This window comes from Oxyura jamaicensis, chromosome 17, assembly GCF_011077185.1.
Source record: "Oxyura jamaicensis isolate SHBP4307 breed ruddy duck chromosome 17, BPBGC_Ojam_1.0, whole genome shotgun sequence".
Taxonomy (NCBI): domain Eukaryota; kingdom Metazoa; phylum Chordata; class Aves; order Anseriformes; family Anatidae; genus Oxyura; species Oxyura jamaicensis.
In genome coordinates, this window is record NC_048909.1 from 706,483 (window position 1) to 730,991 (window position 24,509).

The window sequence follows — 24,509 nt, forward strand, 5'->3', positions numbered from 1 at the left end:
CAGAAGTTCTGATTGAGAGCTTGCTCTGTCTTTCAGGAGTTTTGGTTCCCATTCCCCCAGGTGATCAGAGGTCACGCTGCATCCCACCCTTTGCTTCCTACTCAGTGCAATGTATCTTTAATGCTGTTGCCAGGCAGAGTTCAGGAGATAGAAACTCTCTGTGAGCCTGAACCAGAATATGAATGGGACATACAACACAAAGACTCTCTTCCAGTTCTACAAGGTGCCACCTAATAGATACATATATATATATATATATTTGTCAAACGTGCCAGGTCATAGGTGAAAATTTGAATGAGAAGCAGAATCTTTCCCACATGTAAAGCCCAATCTTTCAAAAAATATATATATATAAAGTCAGCTTTGTTTTTTGCACTGAAAAGCAAAACATGCCCAGAGTTTCTCCTTTGTAACTTATCTTTTGTTATGTGCAGCCATGCTGCTAGCAGTGTGAAGCAGAAGCCTATCTGCACATATGATTAGTTTGTTTTCCTCCAGATGCATAGGTACAGATTCTGATTGCTTTAATGTGGTGCCAAAGACAGTAATCTCTGATAGCACTGAGAGTCAGGGTTGGTAACAGGCAAGTTTAAGCACTACTTGTGTGATAATTACATAGCTATCAAAACTGAATAAGCTGGAAGCAATCAGGAAAATATGAAGTTTGCAATAGTTTGAAAAAGCAAAGATGACCTCCTGCCATAGTCCATCATCCGGTTGAGTTCTGTGTAGTTCACAAGGGAACTTTCTTACCAGGCACCAACCTTTTCTGAGAGTATCTATTCCCAGGCCTCATGTCTCCACAAGTGACTGACATGATCTGCCATCATGTGTATTAATTATGAGTTTTTTTCCCACTGTCTACCACGGCACTGGCAGAAACCCCTTCAGTGCATACACCAAAGTACAGCCACTTGTGACAGAGGTGTTTGTTACACCATCGTGGCCAATCCCATCTCAGGTCTTGATCCTGCAAGATACCTGTACTTGTGCTGGCCTCGAAGCCTGCGAGAATCAAAGGGAACCCACAAAAATGCTTGAAAGTTCCTACAGTGGATAAGATCACTGAGATCAAGAGGCAAGGCCCCTTCTTTTCTCACAAAGTCTGGCCTTCTGCATTGGTACAATAAACTACACATAGAAGCTGAATACTCAGCACTGAATATGCTCAGTAGGTTTAACAGTTACCATGAAGGGATGGTGGACATCTTATCAACCACCTCTGTCTTAAAAAAAATGTCCTCATGCTTTTGCCCTGTCCTTTTTCCTTCTACACCTCATGGAAGAGAGAAGAAACATCTCATGCTTTAAATGCAGCCATATCTCATGTGCACAGATACTGCATAAGAGCTTAAGATCTCATCATTAGTAATTGGACTCATTACCACGCTGAGACCCACACTGATCAAATGGGTTTTCATGGGCAGAATTTGCTGACAGTCAGAAATCCTTAATGGCTGCAGAATTCAAACTAAGGGAGTTATAGAAAAGAAGCCAACACTCACCATAAAGTTGCAATCCCACGGGGGTGTTATGGGCATATAAATTGTCACTAATGGCATGTCACCATGGAATTTCTTAACATTTCATTGTCACATATGTATTTATTGTAGTACCAGGCCAAAACTTACTTTACTTACAAATCAGTGCATGGAAGTACAAGAACGTACTTAATAATCTCATCTAAATGCTAGAGCTAACCTAGACCATTTTTAAAGACTTAACAGGAATTCAGAACCATTTTTTCTTTTTTTCTCTTCCCTGCACAGACTATTTTGCTATATGAGTACAAAATTATGAGGAAGTGCAAAATTGTAATTGTTGGACTCTGATATCCAGAGTTGTATATTTTGAACATTTAAAAAATAATTTCCAAAGCAAATAAAACCTGTGAAAATGGGAGAAGAAAATCCATACTCACCTGAACATGATCTGTCCAATTCTCCTGAGTCATGGTTTTCTGAAAAGACAAATAACTTGTGAGCCACCTTAGAAAAGGAAGAATGTTACATATAACAAGCTGAAAAAGTTCTTAGACACTTGCATCAACTGTGATTGAGGAACGCATACTGGAATGCTCTGGAAACTTGTGATTCTCCTATGTCACCAACCAGGGAGGACATGGCAGAAAAACACAGCTTAGATCAAGTAATTTGGACAACTGGTTAGGCTGCAGCACATAAGACAAAAATTAATATGTGATCAAAGTACACAGGCAACACAGATCCTCACCTAGATCACCCAAACACTCCTTGTTACCTGGAGCTGGGACTCATTTGCAAAAAAATAATCACCTTAACAAGATTCTGCAAAGTGCAGCAGAATTTCTGAAGGCCTCAAAGCTTGAGTGGTGCTTTTGCAATGAAAGAGACACTGCTAAGCAAAGCTGAAATAGGCCATGCTCTGGTGGAACACGTGGATCACTGCTGTTGCCTCCACCTCAGGAGACTTGCAATGTGTCCGCAGACTGTTCACCTCAGCAGCTAGCCCAATGGAGAGGTATCCCCATATGCTCCAGTAAGGAAATGATCTCAGGGATTATCCACAAGGCTCTAGAATATAAAAAGACAAACTCTTCTCCACAGCCAAGTCATGAAAAATACTCTGGAATCATGAGGCCTGGGAAAGGAAACTGATAAGTTAATATTCTGATTCAAATGCAGTTCAGAGCCAACCTTGAGAGAAACTTGGGATGGGACCTACTCTCCACTCTGCCAAGAATGCAAGCTGCAAGAGACCGATCAGCCTTCCAGGCCAGAGTCTCACCCCCCACTTCTGGCAGAGGTAACAGTGACTACCAGTGCCACTTTTTTGGAAAGGTACAGGAGCAAAGAGGGAGTAAAAGAGCCTCAGAGAAAACATCTCAGAGATATACAAGCATGTAATCTAAATACTACTGAGATAAAGTAGCCATTTGACCAGGCCGCATACACAGCTGAGAACGGTAAACACAGAACACCAAAGAGCTCTCAGAAGAAGGGATGGTGTCCAGAAAGAGCTGCCAAATGTACCTTAATGCAAGTAACTGGCCAGCTTGGATACTTTAAACCATGCATAAACTCCAAAACAAAGAAAATGGAAGGCCAGGAAGAGCAGAACATGAGATAAAGAATTCATTTCACTCCGCTAAATAAATACACCTGGAGCAATACTTTCTTCTCTCTCACTGTGAAAGCTCCATAAAATGATGCCATCCAACATTAAAGCCTTGAGCTGAAGGACGTTGAAATGCTCAAGTCTCCCCAGGTCTTGTGTCAGTGGATCTGGAAGGCAGGAAAGGCAGATCAGAGCCTTCACTGGTGGATCAGGAGGTCCTGGAAGCAGAACTGCCAGTGCCAGAATGGTGTCATCAGATCACCACCACTCAACCCCATCTTTGCATCTAAAGTAAACATCAAACAAATCCTCTTTTGAACAAAAGAACAGGAACTTTTGGAGGAGGTGTCTCATTTCCTGAAAACTGAATCTCTGAAGACTGGATCAGTAGTACCGTATATAGGGACATCTGAACAACCTGCTGGGCTTCTGAAATCTTTGTTTAAAAGCTTCTTGTACAGGGAGTAAGCTCTCTATGAACTGCAGATGAAATACTGCTCCATTAAAATGTTTGGCAAATACATCTTGGTAATTCAAAATACATGAAATGAAAACATTTCTCTGTGCTGTTCAGTCCCCTGTGGTCCCTGTCTTTCACAGCCCAATTAACATACCTGGATACAACACCTGCAAGCAAGCTGTTTTTTTCAGAAGAGGAAGAACAAAAATTTATTCTCAGCTGGAAGTATCTGTCTCCAGGCACAGGATGATGCTGAATGCCAGACAATCAAGAAAAGCACCAAAACTGCCTTGTTAACAAGAAGAGAAATGTACTTCCCACTGCAGTGTGCTCGAGAGCATCCAAAGGGCAGTGACTTGGCTCAGTACATTCATGAGAGGGGAGGAGAAAGCATTGTCAATTAATTCTGCAATGAACTGCAAGTCAAATTCCAAGCTGCCTCCTATAAACCTGCTCCACAGAAAAAAATAACGGCATCTTCCTATCTCCACTAGCCCTCAGTGTCAGGACAAGCACTAGCGTATTTGGAAAGAAGACTCAGAAATCAGACAAAAATAAAGTTAGTTCAGAGATTTGCTCAGGAGCTGAAAGTACTTGCATTTTGCTCAGCAGTAACAGGGCTGTTAGCCCAAGAAGCTTCTGTGGCATAACTATTGCAGCCAGGCCACCAATACCAAATCAAAGTAGTGGTTACAACTAACCCAGCAAGGCAGAGTGCTTAAATAACTCTGTTCTTAAAAATAACAATAGTGATAATAAAAAAAAAATCTCTATCCAATATGTTCCCCAATATGCTCCCTGTTTATTTGAGATGGCTGAAACTGAACACATGGAGATTCCACCCTGATCTATGTATATCCCAATGTACATGTCCCAGATAGCTGCTAAAGATGCATCCAGCTCTGCGCAACTGTAACACCCAGTCATTAGAATATGAATGGACACACAAATTATTCAATCACAAAAAGTACAGGTCCAGTGGCATACCCAATGTATATAGAGCTTGTTCATGTATAACCAATATATCTCTATTATATCAGTTATTCTAAATGCAAAAATAAATAAGAAAACTCATTCACACCCATGCCACACAATAAAGAAACGTACCTCAACAAACCTCTTGTAAAAGAGATAATTCAGAGTTCTTAAGTGCCGCTGATTTATGACATTAGGGCAGAGAGCTAAAAGAAGGAAAATGACATTTAAGTATACAACATAGCTGAACTTCCGTTAAATTTTACTGTCTAGACATTACATTTTTCCTTCCCCAAGTTTGAACTCAGTAAATGGAAGGCAGGATGCCATCAAACTTAGAACAATGAGGGACAGACACACACATTGTCAGCTTATTTAAACTATAAACTGTTATTTACACTTTCAACCACGATTACCAATGCTAATCCTTGGCTACTGATATCTCTGGTTCTACCACCCCTGAATGATAAGATCCACTTGCCGGTTCAATATCCTTCACAGTCAATGACTTCACACCTTTAATTACATTGCATCCTCATACACCTCCAGTCTCCAAAGGCTGCATTAATTTTGATTTAAATGGAAGTCGTGCTGTTAATCCTTTGAAGCAGTTTTGAACATGTTACTCAGGATTTACACTTGCGTCTATGGTTTATCCAATAAAATATATACCCATGAAAGAGACTCCATATCCATACAAAAAGGGAGGTGACAATTGTTTTGCTGAGCTAGCACGCAACAGTTGTGTTTATTTTTATTCCTGCCATCTTCATTAGACTTGCCTCATTACAACTGCAGAAAACAAGATATTCGCATAGCGCCTTGTTTTGAAATCCAATGCAACAAGAGATACATGTAGAAGATAAAATAGATTAAATAGGATTAGCATATGTATCTGTCAGTTCTTGCTAAATGCTGGTATGCATGTACATGGAAAGACATAACCAAAGCCTTCATTGGGGTTTCAGTGACTAAAACCATCTTGCTGGTGGCCAGAAGGAGCAGGATCAACATTCAGAAATAGTAACAGAAAACAGTAAAGTGAAAATTCCCTACAGCCTCATTACATTCAGCGGGCACCAGGAGAAACCAGTGCTACCGATTCAGAGGGCCTCAGAGCACAGGACTCTCCTTGTCTTGCGTGGCATGCCCAGAGGACTGCAAATGGAGAGAATGAAGAAAGATCAAATGAAGAAAGATCCTTGAATACCAGACTCTGGAATCAGAATTAAAGTGCCAAGACAGAGAAACACAGATACTCTGGAACATTTTAAAAGAAACTAGTGACATTTTCTATTCTGACAGAATGAAATTGAATTTGAATCCATTTTCTGCATTTTATTATAAACAACAGAGAGCAACTACTTGAAAACGTGAGGATGAAAGCTAACTTGGTAAGACAGACAATGAATTGAAGAGTTCAAAGGAAGAACAGCAAAATAAAAGCAAAATGGACTTCAATAAACTCAGAGAACTGGAAATAATTTTTAATGTGGAAATAGTTTATAAGGGGAAAAGAAGGTAAGAAGAGCTGGCAATGGAAAAACTGGAAGTGAACTAAGAGACTAACTCTGGTAAAGATGAAGCTCTTATTGACCACAGATACAACAAGAAAATACACAGAAAGTGGAACTGAATTAGACACATACAAAAGAAGAACACAAACACAAAAAGTCAGAAAACCCGAAGTTAACTATGAGATGCATCTAACAAAAGCCACAAAGACAGGAAAAAAATAACATTCTGAAAATATTTTTGTAGAAAGAGGAAGACCGGGGAAAGTGCTAGTCAGTCACTTGGTAGAAAAGGAAAGCTGATAAATTAGGGCATGAAGAATGAAAATGATTACAATACTTGCTTTTCTTCACTTTTCATTAGAGAAGGCCCAACTAGAGGTGCTAACTGAAGAAGAGCAACAAATGGATTATAACGGAGGTTAGAGAAGGAACAATCAGGTTAGCATGTGCGCTCAGGTGCATTATATGCTTCCAAATCCTAGGCCTCATGTAACCCATCCATGACTGTATAAGAGTCACCTTTGAGAAGATGTGAAGCACAGGGGAGAAAGTTGAAAAAAGTACAAACAACCACAGTACTATAAAAGTACTATACAACTATAAGTACAAATTACTACTACAAAAAAAATACAAACCACTATAGTACTATAGTTTCCAAATATAGTACAACTGTATTTGGAAAAGTAAAAATATTTTCTAGACATATACTGTAACAAACATACGACTTGTGAGCACCTAGAAAATGTTATTTGTTACAGATTTTGCACTGTCCAAAAAAACCCCAAACCCACAATCCATGTCATATCAGTCCTTCTGATACTCTTCTGTGACTCGGTAAGTTGTGTCCTGGATAAAGATGAAGCAGCAGTTGTTCCTCATCTTTATTACAGTAATGTTTTTGATACAGTCAAATGCAACATTTTGAGGGTTTTCAAGACCTCCACATTCACAGTAGACAAAGCTGGTGGTAATGAACTTAATTTATAGCAAGAGAAACTCCAGTTAACATTTTGGAGGAAAAAAAATCTAACAGCAAGGCTAGAGAAGAACTACCATAGGTTGTATGGAGGTTGTAAACTTTCCATCTTGGAGGTCTTTAACAACAAGTTACACATCTTATATAGAAATAACAGAAGGAAAGCTCCTTTGGCTTTGAGGCAGGAAAGATGAAACAGGTGGCCTGCAGAATCTTTGCCAAATCTTTTCACTGCAGTTTCACGACCATCTGTGCTTTACACTTCCAGAAATCAAAGCATCTCAGAGAAGGGCAACTTACCCAAGATCACACAACTCATTAAGATTGGGCAGGAATCTGAACTCAATCTCCTGAGTGAAAACCAGTGTTTTGCTTGCAGAACCGAAAGATAACAACCTAAGTTCTTCAGAACAGAAACCATCCTTCTATTCAGTGTCTGTACTGTGGAGGGCTTGGAATCATGACTGGGTTGTAGAGCACCAATGGAATACAAACAGTATAATACAGGGAAAGCAACTCTTGGCCATGTGTTAATTCTTAATCTGGCAGCTCCACCACAGCAGTGCTGCATCTGAGCTACAGTTCACATCTGGGACTAACTCAGAAGAAAAAATTCCATTCTGCTGTCAGCCATTAGCAGAGAATTAGTGACTATTAGCAACAGAGAGGAAGTAAAAATGAAATCCATTTGTCACACAGAGAATGAACCATTAATACACACCTATTCCACTCATGTAACAGCAGTTTTGTGTCTTCTGGGGACATGGTGCAATACATTTTTAGGTGTGGTGTGTGGCTGTTGCTCCCATGTCACAAATGACTCCTCCTGAGCTGGGATGGAGACCTGATCCTCTTGTTATACTGAGATTGAGATCCTGACTTCCATTCACAGTGAGACTCCTTTACCCTGCCCTGGCAGAACAGAAGGTTCCACACAAAGCACACTTTGTTTTGGGACAAAGTAAAGCAGCCTTGGTTTAATAAAATCAGAGTACCTGAAATGTTAGAGGCTTTTGCCCTGATATTGCTAAGGACTGCTGGGGAATCTGATGAGGAGTGAGTGGTGCATTAATCTCAGTATATTATGATGAGGTTATTCCTCAAGTGCAAATTACTGGAGGGTAGGGCAGGACTCAAGAAAACCTCTTTTTGTTGTAGCCTCAAAGATAAATTGTCTCTCATAATGCGCTCTGTGCCACTGAAGATCAGGGTAAGTGGTCCTTAGAAGGGAAAGTGAAACAGCAGAAGCCCCACACTGGCCCCAAACTGTTGAGGTACCTGCTAGCTTTGCTGTTTGGAGCATTGGCTGACTGAAGGAAAAACAGTGAGCATAGCAAATAGGTTTCAATCTATGCCTAACGGAAAAAATGCTCCAGTGTAGTCTTTACACACATCTGCATATGACATATTCATGCTTAGAACTACAAGAGTGGTATGACTTTTCCAATAGAAAGCTTGGAGCTGCTGGCCAGCTTGTCTTGTCTAAAGCAGATCATCTTCTACTACTTGTATTTCAGCAGGGAAAAATGCTTTTGAGAAGGTAAGGGCCAAAGATGGACCCTTGGATGTTCACTTCCCTTATCCTTTGACAGCTTGACTCCACAGCCACTTCAACCTCAGGAGCAGAAGGCTCGTACCTTCTAATGTCTAAGCCTAGAGGTGCTCCTTAGTCACATTGTTATACAGAAATGTGCTGGTGTGTAACTCAAGAGCTAAATAAAAAACTTTGAAAGGACATCACCAAGGAATGGGAGGAGGGAGAGGGAGGGAGGGGGGACAACCCTTGTAAAGCATATGGAAAGGAAAGGAATAATCTTCTGCTCTTAACAAGGTAAAGGTAAAAACATTTGAAATATCCTCCTTCCAACGGCTTTCTCATGGAGTTTTAACAGTCATTCCTCTCTCTGGCACAGCATCTTTTCAAAGTGCATTGAATCCACGGGTTCCTGTGGGGCTCTCCCTGGTGACTGCTGACACCCTGCTCTCAGCTCTGGCTGACCTGGAGAAGCCTGGGGACAGCTGTGCTTTACCTGAGCAAATGCAACGACTGCTGAGCAGCCCTCGTCTGCCCTCTGCTGCCCCAACACTATCGGAGTGATAACACTTTATCGCACAAGACAACTCTGGGGCTTCATTTAGAAAATTCACACTGAATTTAAAATAAATGTTAAACCAAGAGGAACAACTTGGTGATCAAATGAAGAACAACATTTCTTCAGGTTTATACTAAAAACACTTATACTAAAAAGACTACAGTAAGAACACGTTCATAGCATTCAGGAATTAAGGTGCTTAAGCTGCTATAAGACAACTTTTAACTGCACATTCAATTACCATCTCTTTTCCATCAATACCACTAATATCTGCTTTATTGTGCCATGAGTGCTAAGGTCCAAGAAATAAGGACAGTTGTAATTTAGGGTCTTGAGACTTCAGGGTCTATTCCCTCATCTGTGAGGACTGTTTTGACTAAAAGTTTTATTTGTAAATTTATGTCACAGGGTCTCCATAGAGTAATTAGCCTGCAATGGCTACAAGGCTTGTTAAACCAGTGCATAAACTGACCCATGTGTGAGAAAAAACTCTATAAAACTCTATTTCCTCAATCATTGCCATTTCTACCCAACCTCTTACTTCCCCAGTAAAGCTAATTATATAAAATCCATGCATAATTTATTGGGAAACCTCTGGGATTCAAAAGAAAATCTTCCACTGCTGTGTGTATTAGCAGGAATGCCAACATTCTGTTGTCAGAAAAAGTGGACTAATCTAAGATGATGGGTTATTTTTTCTGAGGCTCCAGATCTTTTGTTTTTATTGGGCCACCTCTTATCTGGCTCTGAAGTTTAAGACTGGCTGTTCCAAGGAATGTTTCAGACCTTAGATGTTGATCAACACACACCTAAGTTTTGCTTAGGAGTCAGTGAAACTTTCTAAGTGGACAACAGTGAGCTCTTGGGTAGCAAAATATGAAAGTAGATTTGGAACTACAATAACTAAGTCACGTATAAGCTTGCCTTCTCATACCAAGAAACCCTGTCCTCCTCCAGCCTTTCTCACCAAAAGCCACTTCCCTCTGCTGCTGCTGCTCTCAGCCTCTTGCAGTGAGTAGGAGTCATGAGAGAAGAGGAGACAGAAAGCAGCAAAAAACTGCAGCATCAAGCAAGCCCACAACCAGGTTAGGTAACAAGAAGTGTGAGTTTCATCCTACTGCTAGAATTTGGTGGAACTGCTCAGAACAAGAACAATTAGTTTTTAAAATCTGTACATTTAACCTAGTCTGCTTCCTTTTTGAACTCTCTTTCATCACAGTTAGATTTACTTTCGCTAAAGAAAAGAGAGGAAAAAGGAGGGGAGAAGGGGAAAACTGCCACCATTTTCCAATTCATTCCAAGACAAACCAGCACTAAAGCAGAAATTCCTCTGCAGGGATTCAAAGTTTCCAAAGCATTTCAGAGGAGACTGAGGCCAACTTTTTTAGTAAAGTGCTGCTTTGAATTACATGTGCTATTAGGTAAAAAAATGAACATCTACTTTCATATGCAAGTCTGTGAGTGAGAATCAGCCAACCTTAGCTTTAGCTGGCCCAAATCTGCCATCTTTTCTAAATCAGTAGCCCACATCCCATCTCCCATCAATAGAAGGGTCAGTCCTCTCTAGCACCTGACTTACCCTACATTGTAGATATTGAAGTTGGCATAGGATAAATCACTCTCTGGAAGCGTTGCCAGGAATAGGGTCTATAAGTGAGACTCTTGTTCTGTGTATCTCAAGGGAGCTCCTCACCCGTGAACCTACTATGGAGGTCCAGTGAGAGTTTGGCATTATTACTGGCAGCAACAATATCTGAGGCACCATCACCAGGCTAAAACATGCTGTCATCCCACAGAGAGCACCTGAGATCAACAGGTACATACTCTTCTTTCTCATTCTGCTAGATTTTTTTTTTAAACTTTATCAGGATTTTGCATGTGAGCAAAAATTCACATGCATTTCATGTTTACAGTTAACACCATACCCTTGAATCTTCCAAAAAGAAAGGGGAAAAACTCAATGTTCTTTACAGATCATAAAGGACAATACAGCCTACTGAATGACCAGTCTTACAAAGGAGAAAAAATTACTGAAGACTAGTAAACTCCAGGGAAGGATTTAGATGTTAAATAAATCACCCCCTTGTGTCTCAGATTTCACACCAATGTGCTAAGTTAAATTATATTTACTTAGCCTCCAATGGGGGTCTGCAAGGATTATCTTACTAACTTTTGAGCAGCAGGTTGAAGATGTGAAGATTAATATGTAATATAGTGTTGCTGCCAGGCATAATAAGCCTATAATTTGTGGTTAGAAAACACTTTTCAGTCCAAGAAAAGAGAATTGCGTGTCTTCTGCTGATGATGGAAGCTTTGTAGGGTGAAACCTTATGGTGCATCTAAAGGTTTCCAACGTAAGGTCCCAAAGAAAAATGAAAAGATCAACAGTCTCCACTAACAACAAAAGCAAAACAAAGATTTTATTAGACAACTGGTAGTGAAGCAGATCTATTCAATGATGTGAAATGTGTTACTTCTCTCAGAAGACTGGAAGAGTCTTAAAAATCCTAGCTGCCAACCTTATTTTACAGAAAGAATACAAAGGGCTGTAAGGCTCCTGCTTCCTGAGGGTTATTGCTTCAGTACTGACAGACTCACAACTCAAGAAAACAGATCCACAGATGAGTAATGACTTGCTTCTTATGTGAGTGGAATGGAGTCATAACTCAAAGCTGACCATTATGTGTTTATGTAGAGCCATTCTGAGGTCAAGATTTATTTCATATCATGGAAGAAGCAGTCTATTAGTCACAAGCACTTCATTCTATGACAGCACAAAGTGGTAATTCCCATAACTTACCAACTTTGTTTTTGAATACCATTAATTAAACTCTGAAACTCCCCATGATAAATTACAGCAGAGATTCCTTGCTGAACACGGAAGAAGATAAATTGACTTAATCTGTTTTTTATTGGTGAGGTAACTCCAGAAGATGTTGCAATATCACATACCTGGATCTACGTTAAATCGGTCTAGGAGCCTGAAGACCAGCTTGCTTAGCATTTTGTGGTTCAATTTGTCTGGTTTGTAGCTGGACAGACCTTGATATTGTCTGTAAGCAAACAAAATAAGAAAAAAACGCACAAACAGAACACCTTTGTGGAATTGCCTAAGGTTTTGCAAATAGTAGATATTTAACAGCAGATATATCAGGGTTTGGTAGGTATTGGTAAGAAAAGTCTCCTACCTTTCCTGAGTTACAGCAAAAAGCCAACAATACAACCACACGCATTTCCCAGTCAAAGACTGTATCAAGGCCAGAGACTTATTTTGAAGAAAGAGAAAGCCAGTAATTCCTTCATCTTCTTTCAGAACTAAGACTGCAACCACTGCAACAACATTGTGACTTTTACTGTACTGTTGGCTTTGTGACTGACAGGAGCTATTCTACTGAGAGGCGATTTATAAATTAAAACACACAGAACTATTTCATGAGAACATGATGGTTAACCACTTGCTTCTCTTGTTTTTCTGCCACTTCATCACAGTATTATCTTCCTACCAAACCTGTACAACCGATACTGAAATTCAGCCTTGTCTGTAGCAGAGCACGAGAGTCTGATTAGTACATCCTGGAGGGAGCTTTGATATTGTTATATTGCTAAGATCTACTACATAGTTTTCATTTTGTACTCCTCTCTCCTGTCAGGTGCTAAGCATCTGTCAATAGGAAAGATACCCCTGTCTTACTGGCTAAGGCATTTGAAAAGACAGGCACAGAGGCCAGAAATTTCCCCATTCTCAGCTGAAAAGTAAATATATTGCGCTGCATTATGCTGAGAAAATGATCTTAGATAGACAACCAAAGAACATAATGTCCTCTGGCAGCCAGTTGGCCCCAGCTGTTTAGAAATTCAACAAACATTTCTACCTTGCAATGTCTCTGATATTAAAACCAGGTTCACACCAGGTGTCCAGGATCTGTAAGAGCTTGCACTGGAGCTCAGGATACTCTCCCACATAATCTTCCATCAAGTTAATTTTATCTTGAAACAGTAGTGGCATACACATCTAGGAAAAGAAATAATATGTTATGTTATGCCCTGCCTTTGATCACAATATTCAACAGTCTGAGTGCTGCAGCAAGTAGGAGGTGTGGAAGGGTTCCACAGCATTGCAGCTCATGTGCAGGAAACGGGACTAAAACCTTGCAGAGGGCTGTCTCATCCCCTACTGCTCAGACATGGTGAGCAAGTCACAAAACCCTTGCTTAATAAACTCGTGTTACTTCTCTCAGAAGACGGGAAGAGTCTTAAAAATCCCTGCTGCCAACCTTATTTTACAGAAAGAATACAAAGGGCTGTAAGGCTCCTGCTTCCCGAGGGTTATCGCTAACTAGTGTTATCTAAAAGATGGATATGGCATTTCCAACATAAAACATTAGCTGAAGTGGCAAAGCCTGAAAGTAGCAAAACCAATAAAATTTACCATGATAACCATTTGTCAAGAACACAGGTAGATTTTTTGATTGCAGTGGTTGTAGCTAGAAAAATAGTCTAATAAGCTTTAATGCGCTCTAACAAAATATAGTCTGTCACTTCTCCAGATGTAAAGGTACCTTAGCAATGCAGCAGTGACTTCTTGCAAACAAGATAAAGCCTCAAGTGAAACACATCATAACTTGGAGGGCCTTCATGGATGTGCTGCATAACAAAAGGTGGATCTGAAGACAGAGAGGCCTGCAGAGGAAATGACTCACCTTCTCCACATCTTGATCTGGCTGTAATTTTAGCTTAATACTCAGTATGGCTGCCTAGAGAGAAAAAAAAACGAAGTGTATTTAGGAAAAGAAAACACAGTGGATAAACAGGTGTTATTCCAAAGTTAAGTATATATGCTACTATAGAAAGTTTTAATGTAATAATTATTTCTGTTATGTCTTCAAGTATAAACGTGACCACATACAGTCCACTTAGAAATGTACAAGAACAATCCTGGCAGCGTTGCATATTGTGAGCAGAAGTAGCATACGCTGGCATAAAAACTAAAGATCAGGTTTTCTGGCAGAAGGAGAGAGAGAAAGTAATGTGCTTGGACAAACTTAGCTATGAAGGATATTTTCTAGCAATATAATTCTAAAAAATCCTGACCCATCATATCTTTCTGAATTAACTTGAATATACATCTTGCAGTGCCTTTTAAGTTTTGTAAAATAGTTTTATTTTGTAAAAACTACTCATACTTGAAAGAATCTCAAATGAAGAGGTCTTAGCTTGTATAATTTCTGCCTAGCTCCAGACCCCTGAATGTACTAAGGTTCATCACTTGGAGCACTGAGTTCAGCTCTGGGGCCCCCAGCACGAGAAGGACATGGAAGTATTAGAACGAGTCCAGAGGAGACCACGAGGATGATCAAGGGGCTGGAGCACCTCTGCTATGGAGACAGGCTGAGGGAGTTGGGGTTGTTCAGCCTGGAGAAGAGAAGGCTCCGGGTTGACCTTACAGCGGCCTGCCAGTGCCTAAAGGGGGCTGCAGGAAAGCTGGGGAGAGACTCTTTGTCAGGGAGTGCAGTGACTGGACAGGGAGAATGGCTTTAAATTAAAAGAAGGTAGGTTTAGATTAGACATGAGGAACAAATTCTTTACCATGAAGGCGGTGAGGCCCTGTCCCAGGCTACCCAGAGAAGCTGTGGCTGCCCCATCCCCAGCAGTGCCCAAGGCCAGGCTGGATGGGGCTGGGGGCAGCCTGGGCTGTGGACAGAGGGCCCTGCCCATGGCAGGGGTTGGAACTGGACGGGCTTCAAAGTCCTTTCCAACCCAAACCATTCTGTGATTCTATGATCACAATCAGAAAGACAGTAAGAACTGTATTTAACCCATTTGTGATATCTACAAATCTATGATAACAAAGACCTGCCACGTTCACAACTTAACCCCCAAACAGCATCTTTTGCAGATGAGGAAACTCAGCTATAGTGAACTGCAGTAAGTCAGGCTGTGAGAAGAACTGGCTCAGCCACCGTCTATCCTGTCTCAGCTTGGTGACTACAGAAATATGAAATTACAGACATATATTTGCCTCAGGAGTAGAAGAGAGCCAATATCATTCCCGTCTTCAAAAAGGGCAAGAAGGAGGACCCAGGCAACTACAGGCCAGTCAGCTTCACCTCCATCCCTGGAAAGGTGATGGAACAGCTAATCCTGGAGGTCATTTCCCAAGCATGTGGAGGACAAGAAGGTGATCAGGAATAGTCAGCATAGATTCACCAAGGGGAAGTCGTGTTTAACTAATTTGCTATCCTTATGTGATCAGATGACTGGCTGGGTAGATGAGGGGAGAGTGGTGGATGTAGTCTACCTTGACTTCAGCAAGGCTTTTGACACTGTTTCCCATAACATCCTCATAAACAAGCTCAGGAAGTGTGGCCTAGATGAGTGGATGGTTAGGTGGATTGGCAATTGGCTGGACAACAGAGAGAGTCGTGCTTAGTGGTGCAGTATCTAGTTGGAGGCCTGTAGCTAAAGGTGTCCCCCATGAGTCAGTACTGGGTCCAGTCTTGTTCAACTTATTCATCAATGACCTGGATGAAGGAACGGAGTGCACCCTCAGCAAGTTTGCTGACACAAAGCTCAGAGGAGTGGCTGATACCCCAGAGAACTATGCTGCCTTTCAGAGGGACCTCGACAGGCTGGAGGGTTGGGATGAGAGGAACCTTATGAAGTTCAACAAAGGCAAATGCAGGGTCCTGCACCTAGGGAGGAATAACCCCAAGTACCAGTACAGGTTGGAGGTTGACCTGCTTGAAAACAGCTCTGAGGTGTAGGACCTGGGAGTTCTGCTGGACTGAAGAGCCGTGAGCCAGCAATGTGCCCTTGTGGCCAAGAAGGCCAACAGTATCCTGGGGTGCATTCAGAAGAGTGTTGCCAGCAGGTCAAGAGAGGCGATCCTGCCCCTCTACTCAGCCCTGCTGAGGCCACACCTGGAGTACTGTGCCCTGTTCTGGGCTCCCCAGTACCAGAGGGACATGGAAGTACTGGAGCGAGTCCAGAGGAGGGCTACGGAAATGATTAGAGGATTGAAACACCTGTCGCATGGGGACAGGCTGAGAGAACTGGGCCTGTTTTAGCCTGGAAAATAGAAGACTGAGGGGAGACCTCATCAATGTGTATAAATACCTTAGGGGAGGGTGTTGGGAGGACGTAGCCGGTCTCTTGTCAGTTGTGCTCAGCAACAGGAGGAGAGGCCACGGGCACAAACTGAAGCACAGGAGGTTGTGGCTCAACATGAGGGGCATTTCTTTACTGGGAGGGTGACAGAGCACTGCGACAGATTGCCCAGAGAGGTTGTGGAGTCTCCGTCTCTGGAGATATTCAAACCCCACCTGGATGCCATCCTGTGCAAGGTGCTCTAGGTGATCCTGCTTGGCAGGGGGGTTGGACTAGATGATCTTCAGAGGTCCCTTCCAACCTCAGCCATTCTGTGATTCTGTGAAATATATTAATATCTAACTGTGCTTTGCTTTGGAGACACATAAACTAATTAGGATTTTAAGCAAAAAGTTAGGCTGTGTTTTCCAAGATGGTTGAAACTTAAATTTGATAGTGCTGCACCTCTGACCCTACTGCAGCATGCTTGTAATGCTAAGCAATAGCCAAAGAAACAGAATATTTCATCAACGTAGATCACAAACGCCTATTTATTCAGATGAGGATGAAAACAAGAGGTTAGGCCTTACAGGAAAATTATTCTCTTCAACAGGTTTGTCTGATATTGTTATTCATTTTGCTTTGAGAGAAAGAGATCGTGAGTATGATGGTTGTGGTTTTTTATTTGTTTTTCTTTTAACTGTTACATGTTAGAATATGTAAACAAAGATAATAAAGTAAAAAATGCCTCTCTGCCCCCCCCAAAACAAACCTCACTGTTAACCCTCACTGCATGAAATCTTTACAGAAAATTTTAACAAGAAAAATAACCTAAGAGGGGGTAGGAGGCAGGAGGGGGTAGGAAGCTGTGGATAGCATTAGCTTTTGGAAAATGTATGTGTGTTGTACATCCACTGCATCAAAGACTGTATACAAAAGTAAATAACCAACAGACATCACCTAAGTTAATTCTGACTGTCCAGCAGAATAATGATGCCCAGTTATCAGGGGGCATTTTTTAAACAAAAACAAAAACAAACAAACAAAAAACCAAAACCAAAAACAACAACAAAAAAACACTGACTGTCCATGCTTGATCAAGAAGAGAAATTATGAGAAGAACTTTAAGTGACAAAACCAGGAACTAACATGAATATAAAGATATAAAGACTGTGTGATACAAATCAGATATTGAATAGAAAGTCACATAATAATGTCTCAGCCCAGCTAATTCTGCAACAAATTTTCTCTCTCACTTCAGACCTGATAACTAAGTCCACCAGTTTAAGGCCAAATGTGCTATTCTGCTCCACAAGCATCAAGTACCTTTTCTCGCAAATTATCAGATTAACATCATAAAGTGCAAGCAGAGAAATTATTCTCAAGTTGTACACAAGATGAATGTTGCTATTTCTGTTTTGGACTTGAAAAAGGGTTTTGTGTCTCCCAAACTTCAACAGCTGTTTTTTTTTTTCCTCTTCCCAGCTATCTCAGTTGGCCAAAAAAAAACACAAAACAACAACAACAACAACAAACCTCTCAAAATCTTGCTTCACCATTTGATCTCATTTGTATCTTTTATTACACAAGTAATCTGTTAGTTTTAGTATGCAAGCACACAGTTGTTTCCCTAATAGCTTTTTAATGTTCACAGCCATGTTCAGATTAACCTAATTGCACAACTGTTATCTAAATGGCATAGTTTTATCTCTATCTCTGTTAACAGTTTAGGTGACCTAATCAGATGAACACAACGCTGTGTTAGGCTAGGTTTACCTCTTTTGCTGGATGTGTATACTGCTCTGCAGTGTGGAGGGCAATGATTATCCATGTAGCCAGCGTGTGGAGAAACGGCACCTTCCAAACCCCGCTGTGGCAGACCCACCTCACGCCACCACTGCTGCTACGGGCCAGAGGAACACTGTCCTGCCACCAACGCTCACCCATTTCAAGCAATTCAGGTGAGCTGGTTTTTAACACCATTTTAACATCATCCAATTACAGTAGGTGATGGAACAGTTGACAAACTGCTGCCGGTGGACGGCGGCTGTAGCCTCCTGCAGCAGGAGCACCATCAGTAGTGGGGCAGCAGCCCTTCCCATGCACAAAGCAAAGCTTGGAAGGTGATGCCTGACCTTCGATGCCTTAGGAACAAACAACCAGTCTGGACTGCAGGGTGCAGCTACATGGGCTGGCTGGCTGAATAGCGAGGACAACTTAGATAAAATCAGCATGTTTACAATAGGAATAATAAGAGAAGAGATATGAGTAACTGTAATAAAGATGAAAGTGCTTGGCAGCTGTGTCTGTGGTCTCAACTTTAGGCTATTTTAAGATTCTGTTTTGTTATTATCATGTTTTGAATTGTTTCACTCCACAAACAAGTTTTGTGTAAAACGACCCTATTTTTAACAGTCTGTTTATAGATGATAAAATCTCCAGAAAAGCAACACCTCGTTCATAGACTTATTTTGTAGTTAAAAAACAAACACTTCAATTAGGCAGACAGCACACTCAAATTGAAATGCTGAGAATCCCCCTTCCCACACAACAAACATTTCTACATATGCAATTGCACTGTCCAAGCTGTGCTAGGAGACTAGCCAGGGTAGCTGAAAGCTAGCAGTCATGCTAGTCTAGCTACAGATCTTCAAACTCAGGTTGGAACGGCAAGGCAACCCAAATCCTGGACAGCAGATGCCTCCCCCACTTCACCAGCTGACAAACAAAACCAAAAAACAGCTACTGCACAAGAATACCGAAAAGCTCTGGTGAACTCCAACATATCATCAATTTATGAGGACAGTCTACCCGCCCTCCCTCAATCTATGAACGAGAATGTGTTACAGTCCTGACAGGTGATTATGTGATTCAAATAGTCTGTTCACAAAACTATTTCAAACAGATGGAGTTCCTAGAATGCAATCTAATAAAAGCAAAGAAATAACACATACAAGTGTTTAACCTATATTGCAACACTCCCACCCCAGTCCGGGCCCCAAAGCTGGATCTCTCTCTTGCCTTTCATTCCCCAAGCATACAGGGGCAGGTACATGATGAAGCCACTGCTTAGCAGTACAGGAAAAAAGGTGATGACCCATCACCTGATTCAAATCTCCTCAGTGTTTATGAGTCTTCTGATTGTTTTCAGGGAGCTCTAGATCATTCTTTAATTATGGGGAAAAGAAAAATCATGTTTCGACATTTTGTTGCTTCTTTGCTTACTGAGGATAAAGTCTCAAAAATGCAGTGAAGGAGGGTTGGATGCAGATGGGAAAGAATTCAAAGGTGGACAAAAATAGCTTAATTTATATCTAAATAGTGTGGAGGTGCACTGACCACAGCATGGGGAAAGTTACACGAACATGATGCATTCAGGCCAAGCCATGAGCACCACAGCTGCCACTGCACCGAGACCACTTTTCTAGTCATGCAACTGCAGAAACAAGAATATGAGAAAATGGTGACTTCTTCTAAGTGAACACACTTGCACTGATACCTGATTCTCTCTGCTTGTTTTGAATGCATTTGGCTCTGTCTCATCTAAAAATGACTATTCTTTCCACATACAGTATGAAGCGCAGGAAGCCACACCAGATCTTATCTGCAAGGGCATGTGCACTTGGGTGGTGCCTACACTGACAATTTAGGCAATTTTCCCACGGTGGGGTTAGCATCAAAGGAATAACCTTTTGCTAGTAACACTGCTTGGAGTGATGATGAAGGACAGACACAAACAGTTTCTGATGACTCCTGCATTACTTAGCCCTGCTGTAAGCAAGTTGAGACAACACAAAGGTAAATATGCCTCACTTACAGTAGTATTTCTAAACCAATGGTGAAGGAATTTCTGAAAACCCATAGAACAGACCAAACAACAGAGTGAGATTTTCAGAGGAGGATCCAATGTCATGTCTAAGACAAATCATGGTGATCAAAGTGTAGATACATAATAATGGTAGAAATAATTGAGTAAAAGGCACATCATTTATTAATCATTGGGAACATCTGTTTTGTGTTTTTGGAATCACTCCTTTCAAACTTGTGGCTAATCAACTTTGCTCAAACTCTCACAATGCATCACTGCATAGTGTATGACATCAGGTTATATGTTTAATTACTTCCTGCTTAAAGAGCACACAATATACACAGCTGTCTTTGGAAAGATCTTCAGAAACAAGAAAAACATGAGATTTACCAGGTCTACTTTCAAGAGAGCCTGACCATATTTTATAAGGGGTGAGACAGCCAAAAGTAAGTGATGATGCATTAGTCATATGTAAAGAATTTGAGGAAGAGAGAGAGAAGTAGAAGTCAAGGCTGGAATACGTGTGCATACAGGTGAAGGAAAGAGGGAACTAAAACAAACACTGCAGTCTTCCTCAGGTCACTCAAAGCAGTTTTAAACCTGATTTAACTCGTCAGTGCACCCTCACAACTAAAGATCCTCTACAGCACTGCCTAAGTTTCCTGTGTACTCAGGCCACCCACCTTCACCAGATTCTTCAGATCCGGACTCTCTGTGTGGGTAGGTCTGCTGCACATTGACACCTCTTCTTGGAGAGCTCTCTTCTTGCTTGACGAGAGCCCAGTAATAATTGCAGCAAAAGCAGAGTACTACCTTCTGAATTATTATTTCCCAGCAACATTCAAGCTCCTTCCCAACCACTTCAGCAGACATGCCAGCAGCAGAAAGTGGCTCCAGAAGATGTGGTGTTTGGGAACAGACTATGGAGTTGTCTATGGCCTGCAGGTTGGCAGGCCTGTTCAAGCGGCAATGCATCTTGCAGACAATGCACAGCTAAAGCAGTAGATTAAGTTGATAAGTAAAGAGGTTGAGACTGACACCATCATCACCACCTTGTTACATTTTCCTTGGTTTCCTTATCAAATATTTTTAATTTAAAAGAAACAATGAAATCAAGTTCACACTTTTTATATAAGCGTGTGCAAATACCATATGAAATGAACAAACCTTTGAAATTTAAGTGGGGAATTGGGGAATGAAGCAAAATCAGAGACTTTTAACTGTCCTAAGAATAGCTCAAAAAGTTCAGATTGAAGAAATCTAAAATGTGAACATCCATTATGGTGATCAATCAATTTTAACACTGATGTGTATTTTTTATATTTGCAAAAATACATGATGTGTACTCAAGCACCACTATGAAGTAGAACTACAAGCAGTAACATCCCTGAAACTGTTCAAAACATCGCTACAGGAAAAAAATAGGGTCATGTTGCTGATTGAGCTATGCATTTCCTGACCTTAACGTATTTGTATTCCTTTAAGTTTAGCTCTTTGGTCAGCTGCTCTTCTCACTGAGTTTTCAAAATATTTCTGTATTAGTATGTGTTGCCGACAAAAACTTAGTATTCTGTTTCTATGGAGCTTTTCCTGTGGCTACTCCAACTTACTTTATGACAAATTCTAACAACTGATTTTTTTTAATAAGATAACCCTCACTATTCAAATTGAAACAGCAAATATTTTCTGAACTTAATATGGAGAATCAACCTTCCCCATTTTTATAAATTAACAAATGAAACATTAGTAGAAAAATACACTCAGCTTTCAAAAACAGAGAAGTCAGGATGAGCAACAACTTGTTAAAAAGTAAATACTCCCTGTTGCACTAATAAGCTAGACCTGTGTTCTTGTTTATACGTTCTTGTTTATGAAACAAACTGATGAAGGGAGAAAGACACACTGGTAGTCACTGGCAGAGAGAAGTTGGAGTGGGAGCTCTCTCAGGCCCAGGAATATTTCTGGTTGTCAGAGGCTAAAAAGATTATTTATTGTTTCCTTCCTAAACCCAGCTCCACTGCCACCTGTTCAGAATTTACTATAAAGCTGTTGAACAAGACAAGAACTTTGATGCTGACTGTGAAAACAAGTTTCACTGTATCTGACCTGAGCAGCACTTACTAATGATCCAGAAGCAAAGGAATTTGATTTTTTTTTTTAAGCACAGCTATCTTTTTACCTTTATAAGCTGTTTAAAAAAATGTAAATAAAATAACTCAGTGGACAATAGAGGGCATTCATTCCACAGAAAGACAGCCGCCACCCTTAGACATGAAATATCGCAGCACATTAAGTCATGAGACCCCGCTAATCAAAGCTGACAGGGCCCTGAATGTGATTTCTGCCGAGACTTAGCGATATCATGGGGCACTGAAGCATGCACAGCCTGCCAGACTGCCCCTGTTCATGTGACAATGGCTTTTATTCCCGAAAGAGGCCTGCGAGTGACAAGAGTCTCCTTTGTCTTTAGCCTCCCGCATTCGCAGTGCAAGAGAGGTTCATTCAACCAGCCCCAGACACTCTTTGAAAGGCTGAAGTGTAACATAAGATGACCATGAAACACTAGCTTGCCTTCTGCCTACCCCTCATTCTTCTCAAGCACAGCCTGGCCTATTCAGGGCCTCTTACAGACTCGCTCGCACTGCATTACCCCCGGTCTGCTGAATCCTCACATTGTCCAGGCTCCACCAGCAGCCATTGCCCTTCCCACAAAGCCATCCACCGGCACTTGGGCCTGCATGCCCGAGGAGCCACCGATGGAAGGTTGTGGTGCCGCCGGCCGCCCCAGTCCTGCCCAATGCACGGTGCCTCACGGCCGGCCTCAGCCTTGGGGCTTCCCAACCCACCCTAAGAGGAGATGAAGCTGCAGGTATTTTAGATGGAACTGCAGGTATTTCAGATGGAGCTGCCCAGACATGGACATTACAACCCCTCTGTTCAGATTCTCCTCTAAAACAGGAGTTTTCATGTTCTGTCAGCCATGAGGAGAGGACTCAGAAATGCTCTTCACTGCTCTGGAGTGTCACGCAAGGCCCCATACCATATTACTCCAGCAGCTGCAAACCCCATTCACAAAAGAATGGATGAAAACGCCAAACGTGCCAGACACCTCCAAAGAAACCCCACTTAAATGCCCCTGGTTTTTATTTTAATTGTCACTTCATCAGTTTGTTCTGTGTCATGGGAGAAATACTGCCATCCTCTGGCCAGCTAACTCAATCCCACATCTCAATCAGGTGCCTCCTAGAAACAGCTACTCTTTTATGCTACTACATTGGAATAAAAGATTACCTCCACCTGCACCATCTTCCAACAGAAGTACCACTGTCTCCACACAAATGATGATCTTTCTTCCCATTATGAACTGACACCCCCATGACACTTGCACCCTGACACGTGGAAGGTCTACCACCAAGGCTGCGCTCCAGCTCAATGAGCAAGAAGCAGCAGCTTAACTCAACTGCAGACCTTTACACTGGTGTGATTAACAAACTGGTTCAGCTTCTGACCAGTTCTGCTATTAACATGGAGTTAGTACAGGCAGGCCCAGATGAGCTTCAGAAACACATAACTGCCATGCCTGTCCACCGGGAACACTGGGATCTTGTTTTCTGAAGTGTTCTTTCTCCAAAACTTTTGTGAGAGAAAGGAATCTCAACACATGGATCAAAGCTGTGGACTTCTAGGATTCAAACACAATAGAATAAAATGTATCAAAAGAGTTAAATGGAATAATGAATAATCTAGAATAAGTCTGGTGTCTTATAGGAAATGCGGCATGTGGGTCAGAAAACAAATAATAAGAGCAAGGAATTATAAGGACTTCTGTCCTCTCAGATGAGACACAAGCGAAAAAAACTTGCACTTGAACCTGCTTTACTGTCCTAGCTGAAAGATGAGGAAGAACAGGAAGAAAAGACAGGCCACAGTCCATTGTAAATGTTCAGAGCCATAGTTCCATTTTTGTTCCATTTGGGGGGGGGGGTGGGTTAGTTGCTGTGAAATGAGGTATGATCAGTCCCCGAGGGGAATAAAAGATTTCCTGTTATTCTTGAAGATAATTCTATTCATCCTTCTGGCAACAAAACAACACTAGAAGAAAGTCATGGCTGAGGGTAATCACAAATTGAGCTTTCCTGTTCTTCACACTTGGAATGAATAGCAAATGAGTTTTCTGTGGAAGAAAGAACTGAAAAACAAATTCCACCAAAAATTTGGAGTTTTCCAAAACCAGATCTAGAAAAAACTGCATTTCTAAAAGACAATAATAAATATCTTTGAAGACATGGATTTAAAAATCACACTTAAATATAGTGAAATAATATACTTCTGTTAGGATTTTTAAACACTCATGTTCAAGACTTACTGAGCAAAAAAGTTTACTTCAAGTAGCTACCTATAACTTCTAATCACACATGAAATAGCTTATTTTCTATTTTCAAAAAATCAGAAATAATGGAATTCTATGACGTTACTTTGGAATTGAGCTTTAGTAAAG

At 41.2% G+C, this 24,509-nt stretch overlaps 1 protein-coding gene across 14 annotated transcripts in view; it reads right to left on the bottom strand.

Annotated features, from left to right (window-relative positions):
• EXD3 (exonuclease 3'-5' domain containing 3) overlaps positions 1-24,509 on the bottom strand; it is a 297,653-nt gene that overhangs the window by 171,739 nt on the left and 101,405 nt on the right. For all 14 annotated transcript variants that reach the window (XR_004755034.1, XM_035341982.1, XM_035341980.1 and 11 more), the window contains 5 exons: positions 13,818-13,871; positions 12,990-13,129; positions 12,070-12,170; positions 4,664-4,737; positions 1,922-1,960 (listed from right to left, as the gene is read on the bottom strand). Coding sequence is in view for 13 of the 14 variants with exons in the window: in XM_035341982.1 (XP_035197873.1) it covers positions 1,922-1,960; positions 4,664-4,737; positions 12,070-12,170; positions 12,990-13,129; positions 13,818-13,871 (408 nt within the window). In the remaining variant the exon portion in view is untranslated. The remainder of the gene's footprint in view (positions 1-1,921; positions 1,961-4,663; positions 4,738-12,069; positions 12,171-12,989; positions 13,130-13,817; positions 13,872-24,509) is intronic.